Below are 18448 nucleotides of genomic sequence, written 5' to 3' on the forward strand. Positions count from 1 at the left end.
CCCCCCCCCCTCCTCTTTTTTCTACTCCTAATCAGTCTTTTCTCTTCTTCTTCCTCTTCCTCTTCCTTAGTTCACTCACACACACACTGGCACACTGCTATTAATGAGATATTGAACAAGGTTGCTCTTGTCATGCGAGTAGCTGCTGTCCTTGGATTTTTTTTTTGGTAATGTTGTATTGCCTTTTTCATTGATGCAAATTTTTTAGCAGTCATGATTGTGGTCTTCAATTACCAGATTTTCCATGATTAAGAACCATTTTCTGTATTGTGGATTGTATTAATAATTTAATATTAAGCAAGGTAAGTCTATATGCTACTGGTTCCCAATATACTTGTGTTAAATTGTTAATTCGATGGATATTTTCTAGTTCTCCTGTTGCAACATATTTTAACAATGTTTACTGTGATATATCATATATGTTGTTTCATATAATTTTTCTTACAAATTTATGATAATGTTTTGTTGGCTATGTTGATTTTTTGACGATTTGATGTTGCTTAATGTTGGTTTTATATATTATAGGGTATATATTGTAGGCTTCTAGCATGTTAAATAACTTTAGAAAATAGGGAAAATAAAGAAGTAACATACTAAATAACTATAGAAAATAAGCAAAATAAAAAATGACACATGGGCGATTTGATCGCCGCCATGGCAACGCCATAACGGGCGATTCATCGCCAAATCGATTAGCCATCCTTTAACCGCCATGGATCGATTTGATGCGGTGACAACTATGATCACCACTTTCGGCCATGTCATCACCGCTATGTGGCAGAGGTTGCCAGCAAGGACCACCAGCCAACAACAATATCTACATATATACTTGGTACCCTCTCTTCTTTAGTAAATGCTAGATTAGCTCTCTAGGGGCTCCGTCACAGAAGACCAATTGGAGATCCTTCTTGTAAGCTCAAAATCTTTCCATGAGCCTTAAGAGTAAGTAAATAGCTTCTGTCGTTGATCTACTACATGAAACCAAGTTGGTCCTCCGTGATAGTAGATTATTTTCTCCAAATCGTATGGAAATTTAGGATAGGTCAGATATTTCTACTTCTTTTAAATCCAAAAACAGAAGCAGACCCCCCCAAGGACTACAATTTTAAGCAGAGAAACATCCACAGGTGAGGTTTGGTGGTTAGGGACAAATCAATACTGAATCTCGTCTATGGAACAATGACACAGTAAGTAAATAGCTTCTGTCGTTGATCTACTTGACATGAAACCAAGTTGGTTCTTCGTGATAGTAGATTATGTTCTCCAAATCGTATGGAAATTTAGGATAGGTTAAATATTTCTACTTCTTTCAAATCCAAAAACAGAAGCAGTCCCAAGGACTACAATTTCTTTCAAATCCAAAAATAGAAGCAGACCCAAGGACTACAATTTTAAGCAGAGAAACATCCACGGGTGAGGTTTGGTTGTTAGGGACAAATCAATACTGAATCTCGTCTATGGAACAATGACACACAGTAGGGGTGTTCTTTGGGGCTGAAATCTGGGATTTCAATCGCCTATGAAAGGGCAGTTTGTGCCCAAGGTATTAGGCCCAATCGATTTCTCACTAAGGTGTTTATCTAGGTCCCTTGCAATTTGGTATGAAGACAGATGCAGTAAGTAAAAGATAGAACCCAGTAATAACAATAGGGGCAAGAAGGAAGAATAATCAACAATAAAGTAAGGAGGCAGATATCGGAGGGAAAGTGAGAAGAGAAAACCCAAGTCATAGGGTAGAGAGAGATGGGATTGAGGTCATAATACCTGATTTCGTACCAATATGGTAACATAAACTATTCAAAACTTTTCATTCCATATCTGAAATTTCCATTGGTTACATCCTTGTATATAAAGAGGCAAATAAAGACTCCTAACTAGACTCTAAAACTCAGAACATAAAATCAAGTTCTATTCCGAAAACATGGAATCCAAAGCTAACTAGCCTATCTCCCAGGACTCTAACTCAAACTCTAACTAAAACTCCAATAAAAAATATGATTAAAATATCTAAGATTTGTGGTTTCTTGATGGTTGTTACAACCTTTTGAAACAGTACTACTTGTATTGTTTTCATTTATTAAGTTATAGAAAATAATTTTTCCATCTCTCTTTAATCTCGTCATCACTTACTAATACATTATCATCTTCTCTTTTGATGAATCTAATACATGTGTATATATATATATTGACATTCTCTCCGAGAAAAAATTGATCTGTAGTCCTTACACTTTTTAACTCATCATGTGGTCATGTTAGCACTATGTTATGTATTAAGCCCCAGCCAAATTCTGTTGTGCAAAATGAGGGTGTTTTCTTGCATGACCTGTAGTTTCCCGTGCAGGCTCTCTTTTGATAGGTTGTGATATAAGAAACATGACTGCTGAAACAATGGAGATTATAAGCAATGAGGAGGTCAGTGTTGTAAACCAAGGTATGGAATATTCAAATTTTCCTTGCTACTATAGCTGAACTGTAATGTTTTTTCCTTTTAGTTTGGTTTATAGGTGTAAAGGTTTAGGATGACCTAAATATTGGATTTCCCAGAACTCTTATCCTACATGTGTATAACTACAGATTAATGGGTAGCCTTGCTAGTATTTCTCCATCCTTGTTTGTTTACTTCTCTCCTGTGGCATGTTCTCTAGATGCAATTATGCAAGACACATGTTGTAACAATTTCCTTAATGCTAGAGCATAGTTAGTTGGGAGTTAGGATATAATATAATTTGATTAAATCAGCTACATGATCTAATAACGACTCAACTATGGTCCAAGAAAAAGCCCATGGGTTGTAAAAGTTAGAATAGGCTAATACTCTAATAGACCCATAGCATGGGCCCAAGGGAATAGGTTCATTTGCTTTATCTTATAATTTTCAGTATTTATTTCTCTTGATAATTTCTTTATTTGATAATGACTCAAATTGTTTGATAAAATTCCCAAATGACATTTTTTTAATCAATCAACCAACTACTGAATAGGCACAAGCCGTGGAAGTGCTGGGATGTAGAGGTTAGAGGGAGCAAACCATAGCTAAAAGAAGCGTACATTGATACTTGTGTGAAACAGAGGATCATGGATTAGTTGGGGCAATTTATTTGATTGATGGATTCAAGACTGGCCCAGGATACAGAGGTGTTCGAATGATTGCGTCAAAGGCCACTCTCCCTGACCCTTTTATGTATGGCCCAAGTTGTTAAGAGGTTTCCTTCTTGATTTGGGTCCAGAGGTCCCCTTCTCAGTTAACCAATCATTCTAAAAGAAAGAGAAAAAAATATCCGTTGAGAGGTCTCCTCCATTTTATTAATATACTAATTATTATATTTCCATAATTGTTTCCATGGTAGCCATTTTCAGTTCTTCCTCTGCTCCAGCTTCTTACCCTAGGGAAGAATTTTTTTTTTCTCTCTTGATTAAGGATTCTACTCTAGCTGGGTCACCCCAGATTCCAAAGCTAGTCGAGCCCACCAACCTGAGAACCAAGGCCTTAGTAATTATCCATTGAAATTGGGTTATCATGGGCTTGGTATTGTGCATGGTTTAGCTTGGCTTGGGTACATATAAATATATAATGCCTTTTAGAGTTCATAGTGGCTTTAGTCATCCCATACTCCAAGTACAATGCAAAATGCCATCTGTATCCTTTGTGCTTTTTCTAATTTAGGTTACTGGAGGAAAAAAAACTCTAGGGGTTGGGAGTGTGTGTGGGTGGCCCAAGTGAGGCCTGTGGGCCTAATCACAGATTTTCTAAAGCAAAGCATGTGACAAGTGTTATTAAAGTGAGATTAAAACTAAGTTAGGCCTCGAGTGTTCCCCAAAGTGACATTACAACCTAAGCCACTTCCATTTCCTATTCTCTTTAAAACAATGGGAGCTTGGGATGGTTTTATTTATTTGTTTGAGTCTTCAATTTTGGAATCTTTGATGACTTTTCCATTTAAAAAATTTCTACCAAGAAAAGAAAGAACTTGTTTGGTGGAATATTGCTAATGGTTGAAGCCAAACAGAAGATAGGGAGACATCTATCAGAGCGACTATCATTACTCCTAGGGCCTTGAGGTTGTTTAACCCTTCCTATGTGGAATCTTGGGGCCTGTTTGATAAAATTGTTTCGTTTTGCTTGTTTTCAGAAATAGAAATTGAAATTTCTACCTATTTATGGTTCAAGAAACGACCCAAGCAAAACAAGTTCTACTTGTTTCGCCGTTTCTGCAAATGACTCGTGGCAATTCTTTCGTTGGTTACTATCGACTTCCAGAAACATGATTTATCAAACACCTTCAATTCCATTTCTGTTTCTAGAAATGGAAATTTATGTTTTTGCCCTTTCTTGAAACAGAAACGGCAAAAACGTTATCAAACGGGCCCTTGGTAGCCTCCAACTGCTCATAGTATTCATTTACTCTAGTAATAACTGAAGACCCAGCTGGTGGAGTCGTTAGCACAATGAGCCAATAGCGAATGGAATGATGCCACACTTGGCCTAGTATTAAAGTCAAACACTTGGCATATGGAAGCATCACAAACATCATTTCAGAAGCAAAAAGACCCAAAATAGGGCTGACAGTACCATATAATCCAAGGAAAAAGGAGTTGTGGAACAACAACTCGAAGAAGCTTGACTTGAGGCCAGGAGTGGGTGATAAACTGATAATGCACCCTAGGGCGATCCAAAGAGGCTTGGTTCCTGCTCCAAAGCTGGCCAGATGAGAGAGAGAGATTACTCCAGGGCTCGAGGTAATGCTACCTAGGTTTGGGTTTTTACTTGATGCAAGCTCCAAGTGCCTATTCTTCAAAGGAAAACTTCCCTTAGTGTCTCCATTGTTTCCTTCCATGCCTATCTCATGATTTCTTCAATCCTTTCACATAGGATTCCTTTCCTTGTACCCTATTTGCAACCTAGGGTTCCAAATAGAAGAGGAGGAACTTGTAGCACAACTCTCAAACCAACACGTGAACTCTGATACCCAGTTAGAATAAAATGATGGGAAGAGAAAAAAGAGAACACGAGAATGGAAAGTTGGAGAAGAAGAACAGGAAGAGGAAGAAGAACAGGAAGAAGGAGAAGAAAGAAGAGAATAGTGGAATGTGTGTAGAGAAAAGATTCTCTACCACATATATATTACTTCACTAACAAGATGTAAGGAATTACATACACCTCCCTAGGGAGGTAAAAGGAAAAAAATAAAAAATACAATAAGAGACAAGAATATAATAAACTAGACCCAAACTCAAAGGAGGACCCAAAATGCTTAAAGGCCCACCAAATCATTACAAGATGTCACGACAAAGGACAGCTATGGATTTCCATGCTAAGAGGCAAAATTTTCTCAATGTTGGGCAAGGAATAGTCCATGTAGGTCCGATTCTTGGGATACTAAGGAGAACGAATGTCGTGCTGGTCTTAAAAATGAAGGGGGGTCGAGGGACCACAAGAGCTTGGAGGGGACCGGAGGGAGAGAGATGGGAGGTAATATGGGGCACTAGGGGGACCAACCCAGGCACATAATTAGGGGCCAAACACAGATAAGCCAAAATGGAAGGGCCAAAGGAATTAAGGAGGGTGAAATGGGCCAATGCTTAAGAGGGATGAGAAGAGTGTTAGGCAGGCCGAGCAAAGGAGCTGGCCAAAGGTCAACATGGACAAGAGATGAAGGGGGAATATGGGAGAAAAAGATAGGATAGCAAAGGGCCCGACCCGACACATAGAGGCAAAAGGGGGGGAAGGGAGGATCGAGGACTCAATAAATGGTTAACTCCTGCAATTTAGAAGGGGCCAATGGGTAGGGAACAGAGGGAGTAAGGGGAGGGAGTAATATCCATCGAACGCGTTGAAAGGGGAATCATGGGATGGGGACCCTTCTACTGACAGGGCAATATGGAGCCATATGCAGGGGAGACAGGCACTCAGGAGTAGGGGCAACAACAATGCCGAAGGCAAGAGAACTGGCTAGACAATGGTGACTACTCGAATGACAGGAAGGAGGGAGGACCTGCCACTGACTCCGAAGGAGGGACAAATCCAACTGCCACTACTATAATTAGGAGAACCAGAGGCAGCAGTGTCTTTGGAGAGAGACTTCCTATGACGGTGAGCTTTATGCCTGCATCTAGGGGAGTGGCTGCCAGAGACAGGGATTGAGGGATAATGGAGGTTTGAAGGATAAGAAAGAGGATAAAGAGTGGAGGGTTGGAGAATCAGGGATTTCCTGGTAAGCGGAAGTAGGTTTGGGAGAACAGAGAGGCTGGTGTCAATGCCAAAGATAATGTCCTACTGGAAGGAGTGATTGTCACCATCAGTAATAGAAATTGAAGAAGGGCCAGCAACAACTCATCTGCAAGCACCTCAATACAAAAACGGGCATAAATTATCCTACCTTTTCGCTTCGTGTGAGCATCGAAGTGGAGGTGGATTCCCAGAACCAAAACCACAATACTTAAACTAGGGGTGTCAATTCGTGGCCCGACCCGACTAAACCGATCGGGACCGACCGTTTATAGACCGGCCTGGCCCGGACCATTTATTAAACGTGTCGGGCTTGAACCCGGCCCGTTTATAAATGGTCGGTCTCGGTTTTTCTACTTGGACCGTCGGGCGTCCGACCGAGACTGACCGAATAACGCCTGATCGAGACCGGCCTATTGTGCACCGACTTGGCCCGACCCTTTAATGATTGTAGAATACCTATTTTACCCCCCAAATTAAAGAATAAAAACTAAAAAGTAAAAGACATGTTCACATTTTAAATAATGGTTATATTTGGTATCATTTATTGATTTATTGTCATTTTTTTGGGCTTACATGAGTGGGCCGGAATATAAGAGCACATTTTAAAGAGGGCCCGTTTAAAAACCGATTAAAGTCTGTTTAACATTAAACATGTCCGTAGCCCGGTTAAGGCCCGACTAAAGCTCGATTATAGCCTGAGACCGACCGACCGAATATAAAGTGTACCATGCCCTCAATAACTAAGCCCAATTAGTTAAATGGGCGGACACGGTGTAGCCTTTGAAAGCCTTCAAGCCAGATTAAGCCCGATCGAAACCGGACCGGCCCGACCGATTGACACCCCTAACTTAAACCCTCTGTGCACCAAAAATGAAGAGGAAGTCCAAGAAGAGAGATCCACAGGGGAATGGTGGCAAGGCCGACAACGATTTTGCTGTAGATGGTGGTTCCACTGATGGAGAGAAATAGGTTTCCTCCCAACTTTCCACAGACCACCTTCTGGGGTATGGAGCTTGAAAAGTTCGTGTGAGAACTCGAAGCTGAAAAGTCCGTTATCCATGAGGTATATCTCAATATTACCTTGTAAGCTCCATTGTTTGGTAAGGAGCAACTTGACAATGTGGAACAGAGGCCTAGAGCTTAAAAAATGTCCGACCAAAGAGTTATGGCAAAGGCTGGTTTCATCATCTAGCAAGCCAGAAGGATAGTGTGCAACTTTGGAGCTCCCAACAATGACCGGGGGATAAAGTGCAGAGGAAGGCTGTCTTAACATGGAGTTGAGGCTTGGTTGAAGAGCATACTCTACATTGAGCCAAGAGGGGGAGCATGAGGAGTGGATGAAGGCTAGGGAGCAAGGGAACTGGGTGGTGACACCACAACACCAAGGAGCATAGTTGTCACGGTGCCAAGCGAACCAAGGCGTTAGAGGGATGCCTAAGCACTTAGGCAGCAAGGCGCCTGCCTTAGGCAATAGGCATCAAGTGTTATATTTTATTTTTACTCTTTTCTAACATTGTTTAGTACGCTACATATACCTTGTATCATAAAAAATCAACACTAAGCCACATTAATTCATCAAAAATTAACATTAAGCCACATTGAATCATCAAAGATCAACATTAAGTCACATTAGGTTATAAAAAAATTAACATTCAGAGACATGCTCTTGTTCTATGATGAATTTTATTGGTCAAATGATTTTACTTTTACATGAGACTGTTTGTAACAGGTATAGCGCAAAATCAACTTTCCAACAAGTCTAATGAATTGAAATGGCAAAATTAAGTCCGGTCAAACTTATTTTAAAGTGCATGAATGTTGTTAAAATCACCTGAATGAAAATAATTTTAAAGACATCAAAACAAAAGATTATTTTATCGGACTTTTGGTTTTTATCAATGTTTTACCATGATAAGATTTATAAAATTTCAGAATTGAGAAAAACCCCAGCATTTGAAAGTTGAAAATCGCCCCTTTAACCAAAAATTCAATTTTTGTCAAGGTTTGAAATTTCGTTTCGTTTCGTTTTGGTCGAAATGGTTTTTTTTTTTTTGGTTAACTGTTTCGGTGGTCAAACGGCCATATTTTGACCTGAAACTTAGTGGATAACTTATTTTAAAATTAATAAATATGCTTAGAACATAAAAATGGAAAAACATTAGAACATGACATTGTTTTAGAGTCGCACCTTTGTTTGGAAGCAACCGTCAAACTGTTTTGGAAAGAACTTTATCTTTCTTAAGCTTTGAATGTGTAGATCTTGTAGGAGTCCAATGAAAGTCAAAATGTGTGATGATGTGGCTAATTAGAGGCTTATTGAAGTGTTTTTTCTTCAATATGCAAATGGAACTGAAACCATCAAGACAACCGAGACAGTCGAAATTTCGACCGAGATATGGTATTTATAATAGATGGAATGTACCGAAACGATACCAAAATTTTGGCCGAAATACCGAAATTTCTTACAAATGTTATTTCGGGCCTTAATTCGTTTCAGAAAAAAAACACTGAAGTTCTAAAATTTTGGCGATATTTTGAACCATGGTTTTTGTTCTTGGACTCGGGGGTTGACTTTTTATCCTTTTGGAAATTTATTTTTAAACTATTTTTATTGGATTCAAATAGGGGGTATTTGGTTATTTATGAATAATATCTTAAGTAAATGAATTAAATTATATTTGGCATAAATAAGTCTAAAAATATGGCAGTGCAATAAGGCGACAGTCGCCTAGGACCCACGTAAACCGCCTGGAGGCAAAGGCGCCACCTTGACAACTATGCCAAGAAGATCAGCCATGGAAGCCCTAGCTCAAGGCAGATAACCCCTGGCGCTTTTCCCAATCAGCCTTTATCGTCCCAAACTTTTCGAATCAGTTCGAGGTGGAGTTGTGTTGATGGGAAATAATGCCTCTTGTAGGACTATTGGAATGGGAGCGATTAGGATCAAAATGTATGGCATTGTCAGAACCTTATCTAATGTTAGACATGTCCTTGATTTGAAGAAAGATCTCATCATTTTAGGCACTCTTGATTCAAATGGGTGCAAGTATGCAACTGAAGGTGAAGTCATGAAAATTAGCAGGGGTGTTGTCTTGTTGATGAAAGGAATTAAGGTTGGCAATTTGAATGTGTTGTAGGGTACTAAAGTCACTGGGTCTGTTGCAGCAGCTTCATCATCTATGTCTGAATCCGATGTCATAAATTTATGGCACATGAGGTTAGGCCATATAAGTGAAAGAAGGATGGCATCACTAAATAAAAGGGGTTTGTTATGTGGTCAGAGTACATGAAAAATGGAGTTTTGTGAGCATTGTTTGTTTGGGAAGCAAAGGAGAGTTAGTTTCAGTACTGCTATTCACAGGACCAAGGAAATTGTGGACTACATTCATTTAGACCTATGGGGGCCATACAGGGTTGTTTCAAAGGGGTGTGGTGCAAGGTACTTGTTTACTTTCATTGATGATTTCTTTAAGAAGGTTTGGGTCTATTTCTTGAAGCACAAAAATGAAGTATTTATCACTTTCAAACAGTGGAAGAATTTACTTGAGAAACAAACTGAAAAAAATTAAGAGGTTAAGCACTGATAATGGCCTAAAGTTTTGTGAAGGTGACTTTAATGAGTTCTGCAAAAATGAAGATATTGCAAGACACTATACAATTGTTAAAACACACTAGCAGAATGGAGTGGCAGAGCGTATGAATAGAACCTTGTTAGAAAAGGCAAGGTGGATGTTATCAAATACAGGATTAGGCAAGGAGTTCTTGGCAGTAGTTAACAGAACAACCTTGTTGGTGGATTGATCTCCTTGCACAGCTATTGAATGCAAGATTCCACAAGAAATATGGTCAGGTATGTCTGCAGACTACTCCAATTTAAAAGTATTTTGATGTCCTGTTTATGTACATGTGAATGAAGGGAAGTTGGAACCTAGGGCCAAGAAATGCATTTTTCTTGGGTATGGATGTGGAGTGAAAGGATATAGGTTGTGTCTTGATCCAAAGTCTCCAAAATTTCTTAATAGCAAAAATGTTACTTTCGATGAATCTGCTATGTTGCATCCTAGGAGAGAAGTTTTTATTCATTGTGATGAAGGTCAAGAAAAATCTAGAGGGAAGGTGCAGTTTGAAAGTAGTAGTTCATCTTCAAACAAAGCACAATCTACTTCAGTTTAGCTGCCTACTTTTACTGAAGGAGATGATGCTCAAGAGAATCCAGCAAAAGAGCGGTACAACATTGCCAGGGATAGACCAAGGAAGAATATTAGACCACAAAAATATTGGCATGCTGACTTTGTTGTTTATGCATTGTCTGTTGCAGATACAATTGAAAATAGTGAGCCTACAATATATTTTGAAGTTGTTACTTCAGTTGATTCTACAAAATGGTTGGTTGCCATGAATGAGATGGAATCTCTTCATAAAATCAGACTTGCGAACTTGTCAAGCCAAGAACAGGGAAGAAAATTATTGGCTGCAAATGGGTCTTCAAGCAGAAGGAATCTGCCTTAGGTGTTGAAGATGCTAGGTACAAGGCACGGTTGGTAGCAAAGAGCTACAGTTAGGAACAAAGAATTGATTTTAATGATGTTTTCTCACTTGTTAAGCATAGTTCCATTTGTGTCTTACTTCCTTTAGTTGCTATGCATGATTTAGAGTTGGAGCAATTTGATGTGAAAGCAATATTCATACATGGTGAACTAGAAGAACATATTTATATGCATCAACCTGAAGGGTTTGTTATTGAAGGTAGGAGGATCATGCATGTTTGCTGAAGAAGTCTGAAGAAGTCCCTATATGGTTTGAAATAGTCTCTTAGACAGTGGTATAAAATGTTTGATTCAGTTATGGCTAGTTTTGGATACTCTAGGTGTCACTATGACTGTTGTGTTTATTTTAGAAAGCTCTCTGATGGGTCATTCATATATTTGTTACTTTATGTTGGTATGTTGATTGCAGTAAAAGACATGAATGATATCAACAGGTTAAAGGAACAATTAAGTTTTGAATTTGAGATGAAAGATTTGGGGGCAATAAGGAAGATCCTTTGTATGGAGATTAAGAGGGATAGAAAAATAGGGAAATTGTGGCTATCTCAACGGAATTACACTGAGAAGGTATTGCAGCGCTTTGGCATGAAAGATGCCAAACCTATTAGTACTTCTATTGCATCTCATTTTAGACTCTCAGTTGCTCTATCACCACAAACAGATGAAGAGGTGGAGTACATGTCACATGTTCCATACTCTAGTGCAGTTGGCTCTGTTATGTATGCTATGGTTTGTACTTGTCCTGATATTTCACAAGTTGTCAGTGTGGTGAGCAGATATTTGTCATGTCTAGGTAAAGCTCATTGGGAAGCAGTGAAGTGTATACTTAGGTACTTGAAAGGGACTTCTGGTGTTTGTTTGGAGTTTGGAAGGAATGGCGATAGTTTAGCTGGTTATGGTGATTCAGATTATGCAGGTGATCTTGACAAGAGGAGGTCACCACAGGCTATGTATTTACTCTTGGAGGAAGTACGGTTAGTTAGAAAGCTACCTTACACAGGCTACAATTGCATTTACTATTGAAGTAGAGTATATGGCAATGATTGAGGCAATTAAAGAAGCTATTTGGGTGAGAGGTTTATTGAGAGAACTCAATATGGATCATGGGGTGACTGTTGTCCATTGTGATAGCCAGATTGTTATTCACTTGACTAAAGATCCAATGTTTTGTGAGAGGACAAAGCACATTGATGTTTGGTGGGGTATCATTTCATCAAAGAGATAATTGCTTAAGGTAATATTCAGGTATTGAAGACAATCTAGCAAATATGTTGACTGAGCCATTGTGTGTTGGTAAGTTCAAGTAATGCTCGCCTTTGAGTTCAGCCCTTTGGAGGGCTATTGGAGAAGATGAAGATTTTAGCTATTTGTTTGTTTGTTGGAGGAGAATTCAAGCCAAGGTGGAGATTTGTTAAATTTGTCTTGAATTCTTGACTTGTTTTGAAGATTGACCCGCTGTATGGTTCGACCAGATTGATCGCGACTCCGATGGGTCGACCCGCGACTTAGTATATAATGTATTGTTGTCTTATTGAGATAAGTCATTGTATTTTGGGGATTTTTTCAAGATGGGGGTTTTTGGGCAAATTTTCTCGTCAATGCTTGGGTGTAATTATCTCTTTTGCATAATGAAACATCTTCGCCCGAGGACGTAGCATATCACATCGGTGTGTGAACCTCATTAAATCTCTATCTTGTGCGGATCTCTCTCTTTTTATTTTCGTATTTCTTGGTGTTTGCTCTTAACACCTTCAATTCTCTTCTCCATTTCTTCTCCACTCCCTCTGCATAATATAGAATATGAGAGTCCGCAGCTAAAACTGACATTCTCTCTCTCTCTCTCTCTCTCTCTCTCTCTCTCTCTCTCTCTATGAGAGAAGGAAAGTGTAATGTTCTATAATCATCAACATCGATGATCGGCATCCTTGGCAGTTGATAATAGTTCTATAATCATCGACATCGATGATCAGACCCCCACAGTTGCATATGTTCAGGTCTCGAACACAACTCCACTGGTATAACACTATTGTCTCCTATTTACAATGTAAATATTCTCCTGTTTAAGGCTTTTTTTTTTTCATTGTTTAAACATATCAAATTTTTTTTGCAAAGAAATGTTGATATGAGTGGATCAGCACCCTCACCATCGACCAACAGTTGTGAAACCACGGAACTCGGAGATCAAACCCCACTGGTTGGACCTCCCGAGGTAAAACTCTAATAATCTTGTTAAATCTCTAATCCCGTCTTTGTTAATGCCTTTTTTCCCCCTTTTTCAAAACTAATCAATTTTTTTTTTTTGTAGGATAATGATGATCTAGATGGATCACAAAGTAATGTTGATCTGAGTGGATCGGCACCTTTACCACTGGTGAACAGATCTGAAATCACAGAACTCAAAGATCAAACCCCACTGGTTGGACCTCCCGAGGTAAAACTCTTATAATGTAGTTGCACCTCTAATCCATCTTTGTTGTCTTTTTTTTTTTTTCTCCATAACAAATCATTTTCTTTTTTGTAGGGTAATGAAAATTAACTTGATGGATCACAACCAGTATCGGAAAACAGTTCAATAGGGAAGGTTGGCCTAACCACCGGATACGGAATGGGAGTAATGAGTATTGCTCAACTTTTTTTCACCTGTCCAGTTCCGATGTGATGCATCTGTCAAACCTAGGCTCACCTGGGTGTTATGACAAACTTGCTTTGGCTATTGAAAGATAATTAAGATCAGATGCATATGATAGGAGACTGCTTTTCTCATATGAAATGATAGTTGAAACATGTCAGAACTTGCCTATGGCCTCTAGTATTCTCAGTAGGCAATTTCTTTAGTACATTCTCAGATTTTGAAGTATTAAATATCCCAAACTTTGTGTGATTTCTCTTGGCTTTTGTATGAATATATTTTTGTGCGGTAACTTTTTTTGTAGTAGCTTTTGTAATGTTCAACAGTTATTATTATTAATATTGAATTGTAGCTTCTATAAATTGTTGCAATACAGTAGTACCGACTTTTCCCTTGTCAAATTTTTTTTTTCTGCTACAACTTTTTTTATCCTTGTTATTGACTTTCTACTATCTACTATAGTAACTCTCTGATAGACAACTGATCTTCAACATTGTAGTGGTATTAACTTTTTGTATGACAACTTTTCTTCTTCTGCTACTATAGCTTCTACTATGTTTTGAATAGTCATATGTCCTTGATTATTTCATGGTATTGTTCTTTTTTTTTTCTTTATTTCTTCTTTATTAATCCAAAATGGTTCCTATGTTTCAGATCGTGCAATTAAAAAGTTCCAATTGAAACCAAGTTTTGGAAACCAACGTCCTCAAATTTCAGAGTGTTCTAAGAGTGTGGGAGCAAGAAAGCAACATGAAATCATCTGCGATGATGTTCCAACCACGGACACAGCTCCAATGGTATAACACTATCCTCTCTTCGTTACGACCTGAAACTTTTCTTTGTTATGATATTTTTTCATAGTCCAAACATTAATTTCTTTTGTAGAAAGATGTTGATCAGGCTAGATCGACATCCTTAATAGCTGATAATAGTTCTACAATCATCGACATCGATGATCAGACCCCCTACAGTTGCATATATTCAGATCTCGAACACAACTCCAATGTTATAACACTATTGTCTCTTATTTACAATATAAATCTTCTCCTTGTTAAGGTTTTTTTTTTTTTATTTCATAACATATCAATTTTTTTTTTTTTTTGCATAGAGATGATCTGAGTGGATCAACACCCTCACCATCGACCAACAATTCTGAAACCATGGAACTCGGAGATCAAACCCCATTGGTTGGACCTCCCGAGGTAAAACTCTAATAATCTAGTTACATCTCTAATCCCATCTTTGTTAATGCCTTTTTGTCCCCCATTTTTAGAACTAACCTTTTTTTTTTTTTTTTTTAGAATAATGATGATCTAGATGGACCAACACCTTTACCACTGGTGAACAGATCTAAAATCACGAAACTTGGAGATCAAACCCCACCGGTTGGACCTCCCGAGGTAGAACTCTTATAATCTAGTTACACCTCTAATCCCATCTTTGTTGTCTTCTTCTTTTTATTCATAACCCCTTTTTTTTTTGGTAGGGTAATGAACTTGATGGATAACAACCAATATCGGAAAACAGTTCAAAGGGGGTTAGGTTGGCCTAACCACCGGATACATAATGGGAATAATGGGGTATTGCTCAACTTTTTTTCACCTGTCTAATTCCTATATGATGCCTTTATCACACGTAGGCTCACCTCACCTGGGTGATATGACAAACTTGGTTTGGCTATTGAAAGATAATTAGGATCAGATGTATATTTTGTTTTTTTATTTTTGACTTCTTATTTTATGGTTATTTAGTATTTCACTGGGGTTTCATTTAGGTTTGTGGTTCTTGGATAGTGCTTAGGTCTTTGTGGAGAAGGAAGGAGAATAGGCGGAAGAGGAGTGGGGAGGAGGAAGTAGGTCCCACATGCAATTAAAAATGAGTTGAATAAAAATAAAAGAATTGAGGTTAGGGCATTTTAGGAAGTTTATTTTTATTTTTTCTTGAATCACACGAGCAATAACTAATTTTGGCGATTGAGTAAATATTTTCAAGGTTGAAACTAGTCAATGTAAAATAAATTTGAAACTTACTTATCTTGTAATTTATTTTCTTATCTAGTGGATCTAGGTAATTTCCCCTTATATTCATGAGTCATATTGGAGAATATACTTGTGAGGGCATATTGGGAACTTCAGTTTAAATTTATTAATAACAGTATGAAGAAGGGAAAGAATGAATCAATTCTTCCTATTCTTTTGCAACCTTCTTCTGATCTAGTACCAACCGGATTCAGCCGGCATGGAACTAGTAAATTGTTCTATCCTTGCGTCAGCTAGTGATGTAGATCAGAGCATGAGGAAGAAAAGAGAGCATAAAATACCGTTCATGAGTTACTGTTCACATGAATAATCTGTGAACACTGTTCATGTGAATAGTGCTTGTGCTCATATGGTCCTAGAAGGCTTAACAAATGCCTTACCAGATTGGAAAGAAGGCTGCTTTAGAAGAAATACGTAACCCATCGATTTCAGCATATTTGGCTAGGATTTTGTTCCCTTTTTGTTTTTTTTTCTTGGTTGACAAGTTAGTTTTAGTTGTTAGGAAATATTAGACTGCACCCTCCTCAGTCACCTCTTCTAGGGTTCTATTTTAGCCACCAAAATAGGCCTTTGACCAGCACAGTCTGGCCTTTGGAAGCTGTAGGAATTCTCAATTAAGTTTGCAAAGCCTTTGTCTGTGGCATTTGTGATCATGATTGGTTTCTTACCCACTTGGTGGGTTCAAGCCAAATTTGAAGAATAGTTTGGGGATATCATTGGTCATCTACAACTAAAATCTCGGGTTCATCCAAGCCCTAGTGTGCGAGTTCTCAATTTTCTCCTATTTCAGCCTAATTTTTGGATCCTGACTGGGTTAGGTCCTATGAGATCTAGCCTTAAATGAGGTAGAATCGGATTGTCAAATCGTTTCTTACAGCTAGGGTTCGGTAGCCACTTTACTCTTCTCTTCTATGTGCCACTGTTATCTCATTATTAAAAAAGATTCCAAAACCCATTTTCTCTCCTCCAAACAAATTAGGAGGCCCCTTTCTCTCTGACTCCATCTTCCACGTCCCTCTTTCAACCGTCTCCAGTAAACCCCTAAAAGTCTCCCCTCCCTCACTAAAAGAGGAAACATCTCTCACTCTCCTTCCCCATTTCTCAACCTCTACTTCATCACCCTAAAACTCTCTTTGTGAAACAGTAACACAACATGCAATATTCGCTAGTTTGTTTTTAAATAGTAAAGTTTTGAGGTAATGTCCCATTTTGAAAAATAAAAATCATTCTCATTTTATTCATTTAGCTGCTCCTTATATTTTTTTTTCCCTTTGTCTGGTATTGCTCCCTGATACCCAGTGTCAAAGCGGACTTGGAAAAGAGATCCAAGCTGCAGCCACACTGCAATACATACACAAGATTCAAAGAAAATACAGGACTATCAACAAATCCTCCCTTATTAGACCCCAAGAAGACCCAAAATAAAACCCCTATTTCAGATGCAATTAGAGGAAAAGAATATGATATAGTCTTTAATCTAGGACCACACTTCATGCTCAATTTTCTTCTTCTAATTCCATGCCAATAATAGCATGCATTAAGCATAACCCATATTTTTTTTGTGCCCTCATGTTGAATTCCGTGCCTTTCTGAGTTGAATTATGTCAGTGCTTGATGGAATTATGATGGAGAGAGAGAGAGAGAAGAGTTTGGAAATGGAGAGAGGGAAGGCCAAGTATAACAGATTAATTAGTTTTTCTTGGAGTAGATAAAAAATTTCGGAACCAAGAATAGAGAAGAATAGAAAACTGAGCATAAGTAAATGAGTGGGACAGCCTAGTGAAGGAACACACGATTAACAGCAGCAACAGTACCAACCAAAATAAATAAATAATAATAATATGATGAAATTACACTCCCGACGTCCTGGCATGGTAAATCTCCAATAGAGAAGAAATTCCACCTCTAGAATATAACTGCTATGGCGTTCTCCTTGGAAAAGCTAACGGCTTGAAGAGAAATACAATCTTTCTCCTTGGCAAACCACTTCCAGACTCGATTACCGAAGCAGGTGATTGCAGCAAAACCCCTTCCGCAAGTAAAGCATGCTTGATACTGTCCACCATAGAAACCCTAAAGATGGCTAGAATCGAGCAACTGAACGAGAACTGGAACCACACCTTGGGCGACGGCAATCAAGACTTTCTTATCGTCCTCTTGTAGCAAGCCCAGCAAGGAATCCATGGCGGCACTCTTCGACTTGGGATTGTCGATTTGCAAGCAAGTCCCTCTTCGAAGAAACAGTAAAAGAGGAACACAGGTACAATGTCCTAAAAAAAAAAGAAAAATCCTTGTGGAGAAGGGATAAAAATGTCTTTTGACATGTAAGCCTAACGATGTTAACATTCAAGGGGGCGGAAGTAATTCAAACTTCTCAGGGGGTCTAAGTGTAATACCTGAAACATATAGGGAAGGGGAGTGTAATTTCCTATAATAATAATAATAATAATAATAATAATAATAATAATAATAATAATAATAATAATAATAATACTAATAACAATAATAACAATAATAATAATAATAATAATAAGAGTGAAGGAAAAAGGTCCTTACCAAGTAAGAGTGAGTAGAGAAAATCAAGAGAGGCTGGATCAAGCGCTGCTTGTAGCTAGGACAAAAATTGCGCAAGAATATGATCCATTGAATGAATCTAACTTGGAAAGAAGAGATGAAATACCATCCTAAAAAAGAAAAAAAAAGTTTTGTTAATAGAAAATTTAGAAAATAATTGGGGGAAGAATATTTAAAGATATAGATTGTGGCAAGATAGATGGAGATATAAGGAATTAATAGAGAAAGTCTATAATAAAAGATATTTCAACGGAAAAACGAAATTGGAAAGAGAAAGTAGGCAAGATATGTTAGTGGCTTGAGAGTTTTTTTTTAGAAGGGGCGTGGGAATTTGAGATGAATAAAGATTCTAAGTTTTTAAAAAATATTTACTTATAAAAAATAAAAAAATAAAGGGTACCAGAAAAGTAGAAAAAAAAAAATGAATAAT

General features: G+C 38.1%; 1 protein-coding gene across 19 annotated transcripts in view; it reads left to right on the forward strand.

The window, feature by feature from the left end:
- LOC122091841 overlaps positions 1-15606 on the forward strand; it is a 24326-nt gene extending 8720 nt beyond the window's left edge. For 2 of the 19 annotated variants that reach the window (XR_006144029.1, XR_006144032.1), the window contains 8 exons: positions 2342-2431; positions 12889-12985; positions 13082-13207; positions 13298-13394; positions 14060-14202; positions 14514-14607; positions 14707-14805; positions 14892-15606. Coding sequence is in view for 3 of the 19 variants with exons in the window: in XM_042662013.1 (XP_042517947.1) it covers positions 2342-2431; positions 14060-14202; positions 14707-14805; positions 15199-15261 (395 nt within the window). In the remaining 16 variants the exon portion in view is untranslated. Of the gene's footprint in view, positions 1-2341; positions 2432-12708; positions 12792-12888; positions 12986-13081; positions 13208-13297; positions 13395-14059; positions 14203-14513; positions 14627-14706; positions 14806-14891 lie in introns of all 19 variants that reach the window. The other 17 variants (XR_006144031.1, XR_006144035.1, XM_042662013.1 and 14 more) reach the window with 15 other exon arrangements.
- The last annotated feature ends 2842 nt before the right edge of the window (positions 15607-18448 follow it).

This window comes from Macadamia integrifolia, chromosome 10 (assembly GCF_013358625.1).
Source record: "Macadamia integrifolia cultivar HAES 741 chromosome 10, SCU_Mint_v3, whole genome shotgun sequence".
Classification (NCBI taxonomy): domain Eukaryota; kingdom Viridiplantae; phylum Streptophyta; class Magnoliopsida; order Proteales; family Proteaceae; genus Macadamia; species Macadamia integrifolia.